Source organism: Plectrocnemia conspersa, unplaced genomic scaffold (genome assembly GCF_051122295.1).
Source record: "Plectrocnemia conspersa isolate PC_06_02 unplaced genomic scaffold, ASM5112229v1 ptg000008l, whole genome shotgun sequence".
Classification (NCBI taxonomy): Eukaryota; Metazoa; Arthropoda; class Insecta; order Trichoptera; family Polycentropodidae; genus Plectrocnemia; species Plectrocnemia conspersa.
Window position 1 is genome coordinate 801,259 of NW_028277172.1, and position 15,711 is coordinate 816,969.

Sequence of the window (15,711 nt, forward strand, 5' to 3'; positions counted from 1 at the left end):
TACCTAATTTAACACTGGTAGGAAACGACATTGCGACAATTAGTCAATCGCAGGGTAATAAACATTCAGATCACAACCAGAACTCGACTAGCATTAACTGTCACAACAAGAAATGTCACGCGCGCATGCGCGAGATCGGTTGCGCAACGGATTTCAATATTATTTTCATTTAAACCTTTTAGTGCCATGGGGCTCTATATTAATCCTACTGATAAACTTGTTCATTTTTCTTAAAACTTCATCAAGCACAAGCTTTACATTAAGGTGATCAGATTTTGAAAATATCAATCGAGGACCATTCTATAATATTTTGTTAAAGGAGGACAAAATTTTTGGCGACGTCTAGTCAGCTTATTTTTCCAGAAGCCCAACGTATAAACGTAAGGTAAACAGACATCCTCCATTGTTGAGAATTATCCTTGAATTTTTTTTCCTCTTTTTGCCCTCCTCCACATCCAAAATGATATTTTTTTACTCTGTGAACAATTTCTCCATCGTTGTCCTCATCAAACATTTTTTTAGCTACCAAAACATTCTGTCTTCCTATATCTAGGTCTATGCATCATTGTGGCGCCCTTTCAAGTGTGGCCGAAAACCTGGAATTGTCGATTCGGTGGTGTTTTTTGGCGCATTTTGGATCTGAAAATTAACCTACACCTGTATAAAATTTAGATAACACAAGAATTGAAGTCCAATGACCATGGACAGCGAAGAATTAACGCAGATTGGGAGCAAAAAATTCGGAAACTGAAGTTGGATATTGCAATATACTCTTGAGATTTGTATCCAAGCTTAAAATAATAAATTAATTGTCAGCTTCACGGACTGAGTAATGCGACCTGCTCACTCAGTATGCGCTCCTGCTACTGTGTCACTCAAAAGGGCATACTGAAGCAGTTCATGTTAATAAATTTGTGGACAAAATGACAGTTTGAAAGATGAGACCCTGTCGGTTGCGTCACTAAGTGGCCTACGTTGCCATCACGTTAGTGTTACCAGAGTGCCGACTATTTTTTGCCATAATGAATAAATAGGATTCTTTATTTTATTAATTTATTTAGCTTAATAGCTAATCTTTACATCTAACAAATTTAGTAAACATATATAAAAATATATAAAAAATACATAACAGAAAGAAAAAATATACAATAATAAAGACTTAATATTATAATATTTTATTTCTATATGTACGAAGGTGTTTTTTTATTCCATTTATAAAACCCGTTATATTTTTGCTGTTTCGGATTTCTCTTGGAAGACTATTATATAAATTAAAACCTCCGTACATAATTCCCCTAGCCGTACTCGTTTTCTTATACTTAATTATCTTTAAATTTTCTCTATTTCTAGTATTATATTTATGTACATCTTTATTTCTTATTAAATACTTATTAAAATAGTGTGGTAACATATTATTTTCTAACTTATATATAAATACTAAAACATTCATACTCAATATTTCTTGAACATTCAACCATTCTAATCTATCAATCATACTTTTACAATTAGTTAATCTATTTTTATTTAAGATTACTCTCATTGCCCTATTTTGTAATTTTTGCAACATTTGTTTATCTAATTTATTCAACATATTTAATAGTGTTGCACAATAATTAAAATGGGGCAATATTATACTATTGTAAATTAATTTTTTTGTATTTATACTTAATATATTTCTTAATCTAGATAATAAACCTATTTTTCTACTAATTTTTTTTAATATGTAATTACAATGTTCTTTAAAGTTTAATTTTGTATCAACAATTACTCCTAAATATTTTATATTATCCACTATTTCTATATTAGAGTTATTTATTACTATTTTGGTACTATCATCTAACACATTTTTATAATTAATAAACATACATTTAGTTTTATTCTCATTTAATTTAAGTACATTATTCTTTAACCATATCTCTAACACACCTAATTCATCATTCAAATTACTCACAACTTCTTCAATGTTATCACCCATGCAATAGATCAATGTGTCATCCGCAAATAGATGAACTTTACATTTTCTTACGTTATTAACTATATCATTTATATATAAAACAAACAACAATGGTCCCAATTTAGACCCTTGTGGTACTCCATAATACACTAACCTCTCTTCAGAACATACATTATTTATCTTAACTTTTTGTTTTCTTTTATATAAGTAATTATTAAACCATCTCAAAACTATATCACTTATACCTATACTCTCCAATTTCTTCAACATTATTTCTCTGTCTATTGTTTCGAAGGCTCTCTTGAAATCCAAGAAAACTGCTCCAATGATTTTGTTTGTATCCTTAGCCAACAGCCAATCATTTATCACTACTTGTAATGCAGTTTCAGTGGAATGCTTTTCTCTGAATCCCGATTGTTGTTCACATATTATGTTTTGAGAAGATTACGATATATTTTATTTATTATAAAAAGAATTTATTCTAAAATATTGGCACATTTTCAATTTTCGTTATTAGATCAAAATTGATACTACACCACTGAACGTAAATTGTGATATACTACGCAGCTGTTTCGACATCTTCTATTTTCTTGTACCAATAAACGCTTTTTTGCTTTTCGCCACTTCTCATCGTTTGACAACGGAGAATATTACAATTAGGTCGTATCAATTGATCCTATCTGCCAGTAGATAAGACCGATTGATCAAATCTACCGGTGGATAGGGTCAGGCGACAGTGGACAGATATTATTTATATAAGAATTTTACTACAACTGGCAGTATGATAATATTACAAATAATGTAATATAATACTACTTAAAAACAATAACAGAAGTGTTGCTTTGTAATTTTAAACTATACAAATAATTATAATATTAGGAAGTAATTATAGAACTAATTAAATTATATATTATATTATGTTTAAAATAAAATACAATGAATCTATTTCTCTTTCTGTATATTAATGATATGAAAGTTAAACAAACAATACCTTTAAAAAATCAACGTTTAACATAACATAACCAACAGTTTTTCATTTTTATATTTAGAAAAATTTACAAATATCGAGTATTTCACACATAGCAGTATTTTTTATAATCAAAATATATAATATTAATATCAATATATAAACAAATATCAACATAAAATTGATGCATACCATTTATTATTAATATTGTATTTCTTCATTAAAAATCATAGGTTACTATGAACCTTATGGCTTAAAAGCTCGCGATCAGTTTCCAATTTATGCAGTTTCATATGTCGGTAAAGGTATCCCCTGGTTTTAACCGTTTTACCACATTTGTCACATTCATAATCTCGAGCGTTACTATGTATGAGCATATGTACTTTGAGAGAATTTCTAGTTTTAAATACTTTACTGCAATTGTCACATTCATATACGTAATAATCATTATGAACGCTCATATGCTGTAAAAGATTAGCTTTAGTTTTGAATACTTTTCCACATGTTGCACATTCAAAATCATAAGAATTATTGTGAATTATCATATGTCGGTAGAGATTCTTTTTAGTTCTGTATTTTTTAGCACATTTTTCACATTCAAAGTCATACGAATCATTATGAACTTTGGTATGATTGTCGAGATAAGTTTTGGTTTTGAATGTTTTTTTGCATATTTTACACGAATAATCCAAGGATTCGGAATGAAGAGTAATATGAATTGAAAGCCGAATTTTAGTTTTGAATCTTTTACCGCATTGATCGCATTCAAAAATGCTTAGGGAATGGACCGTCATATGATCTGAAAGCCTTCTTTTTGTGCTGAAAGATTTCCCACATCGGTCACATTCAAAGTCATTATGAACTTGCATATGATCTGATAAGTTTCGTCGAGTGTTGAATGCTTTTCCACATTTTTCACATTCTAAAACGAGGGAATCCTGCAAGTGAATTTTTATATGTTGTATATAAGATATTTTAGTTATGAATGAGCAACTGCATTTATGGCATTTAAAGTCGCGAGAATCGCTATGGTTGACTGTGTGTTTAGTTAGACAGTTCCTAGTTTTAAAAGCTTTACCGCATTTCTCACATTTAAAATCGTAAGACTGTCTGTGAATATGCACATGGCTTACGAGCGTACTTCTGCTTTTGAATGCTTTATTGCATTTGTCGCATTTAAAGTCGCGCGATTCACTATGAACAAACGTATGCTTTGTGAGAGAATCTTTAGTTCTAAATGTCTTTTTACATAAATCACATGCAAAGTCATAAGAATTGGTATGAATTTTCATATGCTGCATAAGTAACTTTTTCCTTTGAAATACTTTACCACAAATATCACAATTATTTAAAATTAATTTAATATTTTGTTCATCGACGTCCCTTGAATATTCCTAAAAAAATACTCTTTTAATTGCAATTTATATTCATCAACATCACAATGATATGATATATAATTACCTGCGTCTCAATTGGACCGTTAAAAAGATTATATGATAAAATATCAACAGTGTTATTATATATATTATTTGTTTTAAGTACATCTTTGATGTCGTGTGTTTCTGAAAATAGCATAGTTTAAAGAAAATTTATCATGATATAATTTAAATACATTTCTTACCTATTTCAATCATGTCTTCTAATTGTTTATCATTATTTATGTTATTAACATTTTCTAATTTTATATTTTCATACTTAAAAAGAAACAATATTTTAAATACAATGCCATGAACATAATTGACAAAGTTATTTTGTTTACCTTTATTAAATCGTCAATCCTATAGACAGACTCAAAACATCCATTATAATTTTCAACGCCCGGTTCTAATAAAAAAAATACCAAATTATAATTATGTATCTTTACTATATTTTACAAAGATAAATTAAACAAAAGGTCTATTCAGTTTTATTGATGTTATTAACTACAATTTCTTTGAACTTGATTGAATAATCACCCATACCACACTGCACAACCTATCTACAACGCAACAATCAAAATAACCAGGGTCTTTTTTTCTTCAAAATAAATTGGAATATCATCTCACATTCTATAGGAGAGTAGCGTTCCGATATTTATATTTTAGAACTACACTTATTATATGTAAGACAATCTGGAAAACTAGTACCTAGTTCGCATTGTTAGTCTTCGCCTTACCGATTTTAATCTTTAGAGGATAAGACATCGCAGTGATTCGTCACAATAACCGCAAAAAAATAAGAGAAATCCACTTTCCTCTTTTCATTACAACAAATGTCAACAAGCGTTGTCAAAAATGGTCTAAACGTACTGATTACCGTCCATGTTATTTAAAAGCCATAAGAAAATCCCAAAAGCTGCGAATGCCAACGTAATCACTTCATAAATATTGATACACAATCCCTACGGTATAGTTATTTCTGTAAAACAATTGAGCAGTTTTAACAACAATGTTATTTACAAATACCATACAACTTATTAACTGTCGAGAGAACGAAATGTTTTTAATCGAGGGTAGAACGAGATCATGCTATGCCTTTTTGTCATTGTTTATGCACGCACGCAAATGCATTTCCTACTCATACTCTATTACTATATTTTTATTTACAAATAATAATATTAAAAAGTAAATTAATTTACTATTATAATAAATTATAAATGCCTAGCAATCCGAACATTTTATTACTTTATGCATTTGACATACAGCTCTATGACAAACAAAACACGATACAAAAGTCACACGTACGTCTTCGTCCTAAAATTGAGATCCGATTCATTAGAATCATTATATCTTTCGGCCATCGCTATAAATATTATTTAAATCAGAGCTGTGGAGTCGGAGTAGTAAAAAATCGACCGACTCCGACTCCGACTCCTTCTTAACTATTTTAATTATTTATCGTGCGCCATGCGTATTAAGTCGGTAATATGAAATAAACAAAGTTTTTATGCAATTAATCAATAGCCGACCGGCCACCAAATTAAACATGTGAGTGGTCTTATATAATAGATAATAAATAGTATTATAATTGTTTTGTTGTTGTTATTATTTACATGAAAATGCAAAATTTTCAATGACTCCACAGTCCTGATTTAAACTATAGTTAGTTTATATTAAAATTAATTAACGAAGTAAACATATGAAAAATAATTGAGAAGCGCATGAATATTCCGCGCTTCGACGTAACTCTGCCACGACATTTATTAAAAGACTATCACAAGTTTACAATACGTATTGCAATTTGAATCTTATAAATATTTAAAAAAATTGTAAGTCGACAGCGCGTTGCACTCGGTAGCCTTGAGCTGTCAACAATTGTCGAGCGATAACCTCGCTAAACTTCACGCTCAGGTGAGTGACCTTGTTTAGATTTTGAGAGGAATGAGAGGAATGAGAGCGAGAAACGTATGGCTGTTACTCGGTGCGTGTTTGGGCGTCGTTGCAGGCGAACGCCGGCAGCGGACGGCAGAAGACGCCATGTCGGGAGGCGGGGGGCCGCTGGTGATGCGCGTGCTGGCGGCCTCCGTGGCCGCCGCAGCCAGGGCCGGGAAGATCATCAGGGACGTCATGAGCCAAGGCGAGCTGGGCATCGTCAACAAGGTGTGTCTCGTGTTTAAAACTACTTTTGTCATTATCGAGCTGAGCTGTGCTGATTCAATTTGATTTTCAGGGCAAAGACGACCCTCAAACGGAAGCCGACAGATCGGCTCAGAGGTGCATTATCGCCTCTCTGTCGCATCAATTTCCTAACATTACCATTATCGGCGAAGAAGGCGTAAGTGACATTGAGGTACTTATCATTGTCAGTCAATACATCCATATTTATTGTTAAAAAGCATGCTGGTTCATGTTCATCGGTATTACGACGCTTGAAATATTTTCAAATGAACCGTGCAATTTTTAGGTACCCAGCGACATGTTGATTACGCACGGAGATCCCCAAGTCCTCGCCAAAAAGTGTCCCGACATTTTGGAGAACACCATAGAAGAAGACATTGTGATCTGGGTCGATCCGCTGGACGGAACCTCCGAGTACACTCAAGGTATTTTATTTTTTTTATTGCCATTACGCTTCAATAACCTCCAAGGTTGTACGATTGTATTAGTTTTTCTCGTTATTTTATGTGATATGCTTTTACTGCTATTTTTAAACCAGGTTAATATGCATTAATTGCCTATATTATTCCTGCATATAATCAAATAATTGAATATTATTTAACAAAACCTTATCTAGGAATGTAACGTTTCGCATTTATCTTAAAAATATCAATTTTATATGAGCATAGTAACCTTAAATAATTAAATAAAAATAACTGGGATCAAGGTCGCCGATTGTCTTGGCTGTTCTATGTATGATAAAAAAGAGAAAACTTATTTATAACCATAAATCTTTTATTTTAAATTTTATTAAAATAAAATTTGCGCGCAAGTAAAAAATCTTATGATCTAATTACTTAACTTTTACTTTACCATCCAGGTTTTTAGATAGATTATATTTCTCTCCCGTCTTTCTATATTTAAAATCACTGATTAATTTGTCCGCTAGTGTGCTTGTCACAAGAAATACTTTTTACAATTATGCATTGAAATAATTGTTAAAAAATGTAATTATTAAAAATAAATTATAAAATAAAAATATTATTGTAAATAAATTTTTAAAAAATTATTATAAAGCACACAAAAAATTAAACTCTATGATACGATAAGAAACAGTTTCTCTTATCCACGAGACAAAGTCCAACATGAACCAAATCGAACAGTGCCACCTAATACAATGCAGATTTTCTTTGGTATTACAGTTAGCACATGACTTTTGTGCCACTTACTGGCTTATGCTAAATTTTTTCTAACTGAAGCTCCAGGAGAACTTGAATTTTAAATGGATTTTATTTAATAAGCGACAATTTCCCTTTTCTCCCACTCGTTGTTGCAGTGGTTGTTCCAACTAAGCCAATAGAATTTTTTCTACATTCACAATATAAAGTAATCGATGCTTCTCAAAAGCTGAAAAATATCAATGTAAAATACTGTGTTTGAGATGTTACGGTGTCGGGGATTAATGTATAACAATTGATTTTTATTACCGTCTTTAATCTTCAATTAGAGGTGTTTTACTGTACATACATAACTTACATGCATTTTTAAAGACATGTATGCAATAATTAAAATTGTATGTATTACGCACAAATGCATTAACATATTTTTATATTTAGATTGTCCTGGGTCGCTCCTGGTTCTTTTGATACATTCTTTTGTTTTGTAATTTGTTTTTAGGTGCGTTAATGTTAAACGGCAACACTTGGGAACGGTGCAAAGCATACGTAACTCATCCGTTAATCACTGCCAAGTGGTACCTAAGCTTACTGCATTCGGAATATGGTAATGAGTGAAAAGACAAACCATATCCTAATAACAACGTTAACCCCTGGTTCCTTCCGCAAGCTCTCGGGGACTGCAGCTTATAATATTTACTATACTTTCACTCATACCTGTGAATAATAATATATGGAGGCTTTTTGTAACAACTATTTTTTTCCACCCGTATCTTACGAGGGCACAATGATATATTATATGCACGTAACAAATGTTTCATATCATCACTTGTATTTAATATTAATCCTTCCGTTATTATTATATTATATTAATATTCATGTTCTATTATTTTTTAGTGTTTTATTTATTTTTTAAGGTTTCCTGGAGCATGTCACAGTCTTGATTGGTATATCGGTACGCGAACAAGCCGTCGGCGGAGTCATTCATCAGCCATATTGGAGTGGAAATCCAGATGACGGAAGGACGATTTGGGGCCTGCAAGGATATGGAATCGAGGGTCTACCTCCGATACCGTCTAATATATCTAAACCCTTAGTCGTCACTACTTCTCGCTCTCATTCGAACCCTTTGGCCGAAAGCTGCTTGGAGGCTATGAAGCCGGAAAAAGTGTTGCGGGTCGGCGGAGCTGGTTATAAAGTAAGGGCGTGATCAATATTTATTAATACACTCGCCTCATCTCATTTTTACATCAAAAGTTACAAATGACATTAGTGGTAGGAAGTTAAAACTTTTATTGTCTTTGTGTATTGAGTGTATAAAATAAAATCATATTTTCTACTTATTGCAGAAGAAATTGTAATGTAATTAATAATAAATCTTTCAACAGGTACTACAAATTCTCGAAGGGAATGCCACAGCGTATGTCTTCGCTTCGCCAGGTTGCAAGAAATGGGACACTTGTGCCCCCGAGGGAGTCCTGCGTGCAGGCGGCGGCGTATTGACCGATATTCTCGGGCGTCCATACAACTACGGCTCTAACGTATCGCATCCGAATCAATCGGGCGTGCTGGCCACGTCCTCCGTGCAGCTACACAAAGCTTTGACCTTGCTCATCCCCGAACACGTGAAGGACAAGCTTAAGGAGTAGAATCTATAGCTTACGTTTTAAACGAATCTTAGCTTAATGTGTTAGAACAATGTTTGTATTGTAGCGGCGTCGAAAGGTAGTTGTGAATAATGTCTGACATTATTCACAACCACACTTAAATTATTACTCAGGTCATTCCGTATTAAATAAGTTATTATTGACGTGTTTAAAACTATTTTATTTATTTCAAAATTAAAATTCTATTAGCGTCAAATGTTAATAGATATCTTCGAGTACATTTAGATTTTATCTAGATTTTTAATCTCAATTTTAAATTAAAAACAGTTATTATTCTAACGATTAATAAAAGGCTGTGTCTCAGTTTATGTTTGTCTCTCAACGAATTATTTTATTATGTGTATACTAATTTTTTATTTATGTATTAAGATGAGGCACATTGTTACAAAAAAACTTGGCTTTCATTAATTCAAACCCTGCGTCTGAGCAGTGATGTATGACAAACTTTGGACTTATGATGCACAGTGTTCCTTTTAACATTTTTTGTATGTATTCAAATGCAAAATATTTCTTTGACTGACAGCTCAAAGCCAATTGTCTTATTGACAAGCTAAGTTTGTTATCAATTGCTACAGCGATGATGTTTGGTATTCGGACTGTATGTATCTTTTATCAAATACATGAACAAATCAAATCTATAAGCTAATCTTATTCGATTTGTATCAATTTTTAAAATAACTATTTCTAATTAAAAAAAAATATTTTTGTAGCAACATTACGTGCATCAACTTTATATATACTTATTCGTTTATTATATATTTTTTTACATATAATGTATTAAAACAATTGCCAATCCTATATGATTAATAAGAATGTATCTTTCTTGTAATATTTTAATATCATTATAAAATAATGTTAAATTGTTAGTGAGAGGGCTATATTTGCCCGATGAAACTAAACGCACAAATTAGACTTAAGGCAAATAAAATCCTCAGATTTTATATATGTATATATACATATATATTATAAATATAATAATATAAATTTCGATGTTTGTTGTATTTGCGATATAAAAAAATTTGTAATGTTAAATTTCATCTCTAAATTTTGAAATAAAGATAGTTGACTTAACTTATCTATAATATTATGCTTCCTTTTGAAAGTGTATTTACAAACTTATCTCAGTTTAAGAATTCTCCTTTTGTTCTTTATCTGCGTCCTCTCTGCCATTGAATTTTAAGCAAAAATATTAGCATAGCGAAACTATAGCTGTTTTGTTTATCTGCCATTTATCTCACTGGACAGCGTCATGATTGTCCATTTGTGTATTTAATGATAAAATATTTATTAAAAAAACTGTTGATTCATGTAATAATATTGTCGTACATTTATTATTCAAATATTAATTATATATATTTTAGCTAAATATTATTAGTATTTTTCGAGAACCGAATCGTTAATTAATTATACAGATACTGAGTGGTAAAAAACTATATGATTCCATAAAAATAAAATAATATAAGAAATTTATTTCAAGCTCTGAAAAGTTATTTTAATCAGTTCGATTAATCAAAAATCAATGAGATAAAGTAAGTAAAAAGTGTATCCTAAGCTGGTTTTATTTCATTGAAAAATAAGTTGCATGTGAAGATAAATGATGGCCATCATAATGAATTGGGAAAACCTCTTGTCGTGAGTTAAATGAGGAAAGAATAAATTGAATGCAACTTTGCGTAACTCTTTTTGTATTAATATGGGTAAAGAATTCCTGGAACTATGTAAATTTACTCGTAATTCAAAACACTTTTTCCTTAATTTTTGTTAAGCCTTGTATCTGCCATATATTTGATTAAAACGTAATATAAAAATACAGCTACAGATTACAAGTTACATTTAAAAAAAAAACACATGGTTGCTTTTGAATATCGTTTAATTAAAATATTCTAAAAAATATAAAATACGATGCCTTTTTGATCACACGTAAATCAAAAATCATCAGTGCAAATTATTGTACGCTTAGCACGATTTTATGAGAGAATAGCGCAAAACAGTTTTCGACGGACATATTTATTAATTTATATTAAATTAAGACCATCGTAACTTCGACCATTGTTATTCAACAATGGTCGAAAACAATAATTGTATTAATTAATACACAAAAAAGAATAAAATTAAATGATACAAACTGGACCAGCTCCTCGTAGCTAACATTAAACAGGTCAATGTGCGACGCCAGCGTTTTAAGGAGCCGGATAGCCACAGCCATAGGCGAGTCGGCAAAACATATAAAAAAGTGACACGGCCAAATAAATATTCATGCTTTCTTAATAAATTAATGAAGTATTATTTTGCTACGAGAACAAATTGAAAATTGTACTAAAATAAATAGGCAGTTTGTTTTCAAGAATTTGATATTTTCTTTATATCAAAAATATGAGCCGGCGCGTTATCGTGGTGCAGAATCCAAAAGTTTTTTGCTTATAATAATTATTCTAGTCGTTTTCTTCGAATTGTCACATGCAAAAGGCGTAAAACTGCACGATACCGTTAAAATCAAGGAAAATACTATAGATAATCCTTAAATTTGATCAGGAACGTCGTTTGGGAGAGGAAGATGCCAGCATTTACCCCCCAATGATTTTGGCCAGCAAAATCATGTCATTTAATGAAATACTATTTAATACTAATGAAATCGAAATAGTAAAAAAATGATTACTGCCTGGCGAACTTTTGCGCCCCCCCCCCCCCTCCTGGAAAAAAATAAAATGAATCAGAAATTCTTCGGTTAAAAATTTAATAAAAATAGTCCCGGATCTATTCCGATAATATTTTTTTAAATATGTCATTTCAATGTCAAATCATATCTAAATACATTTTCACCCGTAGATACATACTTTTACCAGTAAGAATATAAATTATCTGACAGGTGCTAGTACATTTACATACATATCATTGGGATGTACTAATGTATTTTTCGGTGAAGTTATATTTTCACTAGTGAAGTCTAAATACATTTTCACCAGTAGATTCTACCAGCAAAAATATTGCTTAACTGATAAGCGCCAATATGCTGCTCTAAAATGTCTATGAAACTCAATTTGACAATTGCGAAACGTCTATTTTCTGTTCAAACCCAAACCTTACCTAAATAAAGTTCTAAAACTAATTATAGTTACAGTCCAAAAGACAAACTAAGCCAACTCATCACTCAGGGGAAAATAAATGAAAGAAGCGCAAATAGTTTATCTGGATTTCGATATTATACTATGTTTTAAAAATATGATAGCTATCCTTACCGATAATACTATACATATCTGACATGAGAGCATCGGTCAAAGTGTATTCAAACCGAATTTTGGTCAATAGGAGGGCGCAAAAACAAGTATCACTTCTCAGAAGTAAAAAATTAACGTCAAAAGCAATAAAATCGTGTCGGCGCAGTTGCAGTGGGAACGCTCGGTAACGAGCGTTCCCACTGCGACGGCGCCGACACGATTTTATTGCTTTTGACGTTAATTTTTGACTTCTGAGAAGGGATAATTGTTTTTTGTGCTCTACTATTGGTCAAAATTCGGTTTAGATATGCTTCATTTGATTCTCGCCTATTATAAGCCGTAATATTGACATAAAAAGTTTTAATATGAACGCTAGATAACCGAGCGTTTCCGCTACGACGGCACGATTTTATTAGAGACCCCCTCGAATTTGGTTAGAAAAATGCATCTCATTTAATAAAAATTCATCCCTGCATTTGATCAAACTTGACGTGCTTTTTTCTTGGTTCTTTCATAGAGACAGTGAACACTTGTTTAGTTGTCATAATTCACCTGTCATAACGCATTGGAGCAATTCTAGGTCATCGACGATTTCATATAATTTCTAAGAAATTTCTTTACGATGCTGTTTTTGTTGAATATTAAACAGTTTTGAAACATTCTGTTGTGACATTTACACGGTAGTTACGTTTCATAATTTTTCTTTGCTTATTTAATAGTGTTGATTCGATATTTCACTTGGATCCATTTCAATAGTTATTAGTTTCTACATATATTTACCTAAATAAATACATATAACATATTATTTCTGAATATTTTTAAAGCATCTTATTTATTACAGCCACAATTTGTTAAGTGGGATATATAAGTGTAATAAATAAAAACTTGAGCTCAAATTAACAATAAAAGTTGAAATCATAATACAAGGATAGGTCAATAAGTCCTTAGAAACTCTAATAGATGGCTCTAGTAGTATCGAAGCAAGTTTGTTTCTGAAAAGTAACGTTTGTCAATAGACTGTTGTCAAATTGTCAGTCATTTCTATCGCGTCCTTTTATTTTTACAATCGATTGAAGCAAACAACCTTTGCTATTTTCGAACGATGGCAAAACGTGTTTCGTGTAGTATTTAAACACTAATTTGAAAGTGAAAACACTGAAAGAAATCAGAGCCGAGTTTGATGGAGTTCATGGCACATCTACACTAGCGTTTAAAACTGTTTACAATTGGGTGAATAAATTTAAACATCGTTCGGGACGTCCACTTGAGGTGACTACGCCGGAAATGATCGACAAAATCCACGATATGGTCTTGTGAGTGATCGACGAGATAAAATGCGCGAACTTGTTGAGGGCACAGGCATATCACATGGCTCAGTGGTTTAAAATTTTCACGTAAAATTGGATTTGAAAAAAATATCGGCAAGTTGGGTGCTGCGTTTGCTCATAGTACAGAATAAACGCAATCATATAGTCGATTCAATGGCTGGTTTGCCGCTTTTAATGAGTTTCTGCGTCGATACATAACTTTTGATGGAACATTGATCTACCATTACACTCCAGAGACAAAGGAACAGTCGAAACAGCGGGTTTCTGAAAACGATCCGGTTCCAAAGAAGGCGAAGATGGTGAAATATGTCGGTAAGGTGATGGACACCTTATTTTGGGATGCACGTGAAGTCATTCACATTGACTACTTGGAAAAAGGGCAAACGAGCGCTGAAGAGTATTATGCGTTGTTGTTGGACCGGTTGAGCGAAAAAGAGAATACGCCCACATTTGCCCAAAAAGAATAGTGCTCTTCCATCAAGACATGGCTTGGGTACACACTTGTGCAGTTTCGAAGGCGAAAATACATTAATTACGCTTCCACTGTATTCACTAGATTTGGCGCACAGCGGTTTTTTCCTGATTCAAAACATGAAGAAATATCTTGCCGGAAAAAGATTCACGTCGAACGAGGTCATCGCCGAAACAGAAGCCTATTTTGAGGGCTTCCGGAATCTTACTTTTTGGATGGCTTGAAAAAATTGGGAAAACGCTGGGAAAAGTGTTTCGACCAAAAAGGAGACTATATTGAAAAATAAAAATTACCTACCATCGTATTTTACTAGCACTTGCCAGATAAATTATATTTCCACCGGTAAATATATATGTACATATGTATCTACCAGTGAAAATGTATTCTGATATGATTTCACTGAAATGACTTTTATTTTGCTAACCCAAGAATTTATTGTTTATGACCAGGGACGTCATTTCAACTTTTTACAAGGAGGGGGGCAAAAGTTGGCCAATCAGTGGTCGTTTATTTAATAGTATTCATAGTATTTCAAAATGTCATTCATTTGTCTGAGTATATAAACTTTTATAATTTTAAATACTAAATTAATATTTTACTGCATAGTTAATGCGTTTGAAATTCATTACGCTTGAATACCATATTTATTGAATAATAATTATCTGACGCTAAATTAAAACTATAAATTAATGCTATTTATATTTTTATGGGAAATAAAAGCACATATTCACGCGCTCGGATTTTCTACAATCTAGAAAGGCAAACTTATCGATTTCGACATTTCAGTCCATTTAAGAAATTGACCTACTGAAGCTGAAACGGTTCAAGGGCAACCAACAAAGGGCCTCATTTCAGTAGGAGCAAAGTACCTAACGGAGGTTTTTGGAACAGGTTCACAAACACGCGAATTTTTGCTTGCAGCGAATTTTAACACAAGCGAGTTTCGAATACATATACAACTATACCTTTAGACCAGTAACATTTAACGTACAATGAATATTAATACTCAAAACTTGGACACCACTGTGTTCAATGTTATAAAAAAATTGGTTAAAAAATTAAAAAACTGATAACGTTAATATGGGTGACACGTTAATTACTGATTAGATAATAAAAGGTTGAACATGTGATAAAAAAATTGAAGCACTTGTTAACAATTGTAATAGTTTAAAATGCATTTCATTTTAAGTTATTTGTCAATAGATGTTTTAAATAATAATAATAGCAAGAACATTTAAATTATATATAGTTTGATAAAACTGTGTTACAATCAATATTTATATGCCTCGAGTCCTCTTACAGTAGTTGCAAAAAGCTCAGGAGTTTCAACTCACTAGTAACTATGACCTTTATCTAGT

At 31.8% G+C, this 15,711-nt stretch overlaps 2 protein-coding genes across 8 annotated transcripts; one reads left to right on the forward strand and one right to left on the reverse strand.

Moving 5' to 3' along the window:
- Positions 1–3,099: 3,099 nt before the first annotated feature.
- LOC148232667 (uncharacterized) lies at positions 3,100–5,201 on the reverse strand. The gene is made up of 5 exons (XM_088191106.1): positions 5,077–5,201; positions 4,681–4,745; positions 4,543–4,615; positions 4,383–4,483; positions 3,100–4,315 (listed from the first exon to the last, which is right to left on the reverse strand). The coding sequence occupies exons 1-5, from the start codon at positions 5,102–5,104 to the stop codon at positions 3,149–3,151; spliced, it is 1,434 nt and encodes a 477-aa protein (XP_088047232.1). The 5' UTR covers positions 5,105–5,201; the 3' UTR covers positions 3,100–3,148.
- A 912-nt stretch (positions 5,202–6,113) lies between these two features.
- Positions 6,114–9,976, forward strand: LOC148232668 (3'(2'),5'-bisphosphate nucleotidase 1). Of its 7 annotated transcripts, XM_088191113.1 has the most exons (7): positions 6,114–6,250; positions 6,345–6,499; positions 6,570–6,689; positions 6,804–6,942; positions 8,174–8,278; positions 8,589–8,869; positions 9,060–9,976. In XM_088191113.1, the coding sequence occupies exons 2-7, from the start codon at positions 6,377–6,379 to the stop codon at positions 9,318–9,320; spliced, it is 1,029 nt and encodes a 342-aa protein (XP_088047239.1). In that variant the 5' UTR covers positions 6,114–6,250; positions 6,345–6,376; the 3' UTR covers positions 9,321–9,976. The 7 variants fall into 7 exon arrangements, with proteins under 7 accessions (XP_088047239.1, XP_088047242.1, XP_088047243.1 ...); XM_088191116.1 differs by lacking the exon at positions 8,174–8,278; XM_088191117.1 differs by lacking the exon at positions 8,174–8,278 and having other exon boundaries at positions 6,570–6,674.
- Positions 9,977–15,711: the final 5,735 nt, after the last annotated feature.

Excerpts from the sequence above, each read along its gene's own strand:
- LOC148232667 (XM_088191106.1), bottom strand. The coding sequence starts at position 5,104 with ATGTCTTATCCTCTAAAGATTAAAATCG. Across the intron at positions 4,616-4,680 it reads GGATTGACGATTTAATAAAG|TATGAAAATATAAAATTAGA; the intron begins GTAAACAAAATA and ends TTTCTTTTTAAG. Across the intron at positions 4,316-4,382 it reads ACGGTCCAATTGAGACGCAG|GAATATTCAAGGGACGTCGA; the intron begins GTAATTATATAT and ends GTATTTTTTTAG.
- LOC148232668 (XM_088191111.1), top strand. The coding sequence starts at position 6,281 with ATGAGAGGAATGAGAGCGAGAAACGTATGGCTGTTACTCGGTGCGTGT. Across the intron at positions 8,279-8,588 it reads CTTACTGCATTCGGAATATG|GTTTCCTGGAGCATGTCACA; the intron begins GTAATGAGTGAA and ends TTATTTTTTAAG. Across the intron at positions 8,870-9,059 it reads TCGGCGGAGCTGGTTATAAA|GTACTACAAATTCTCGAAGG; the intron begins GTAAGGGCGTGA and ends ATCTTTCAACAG.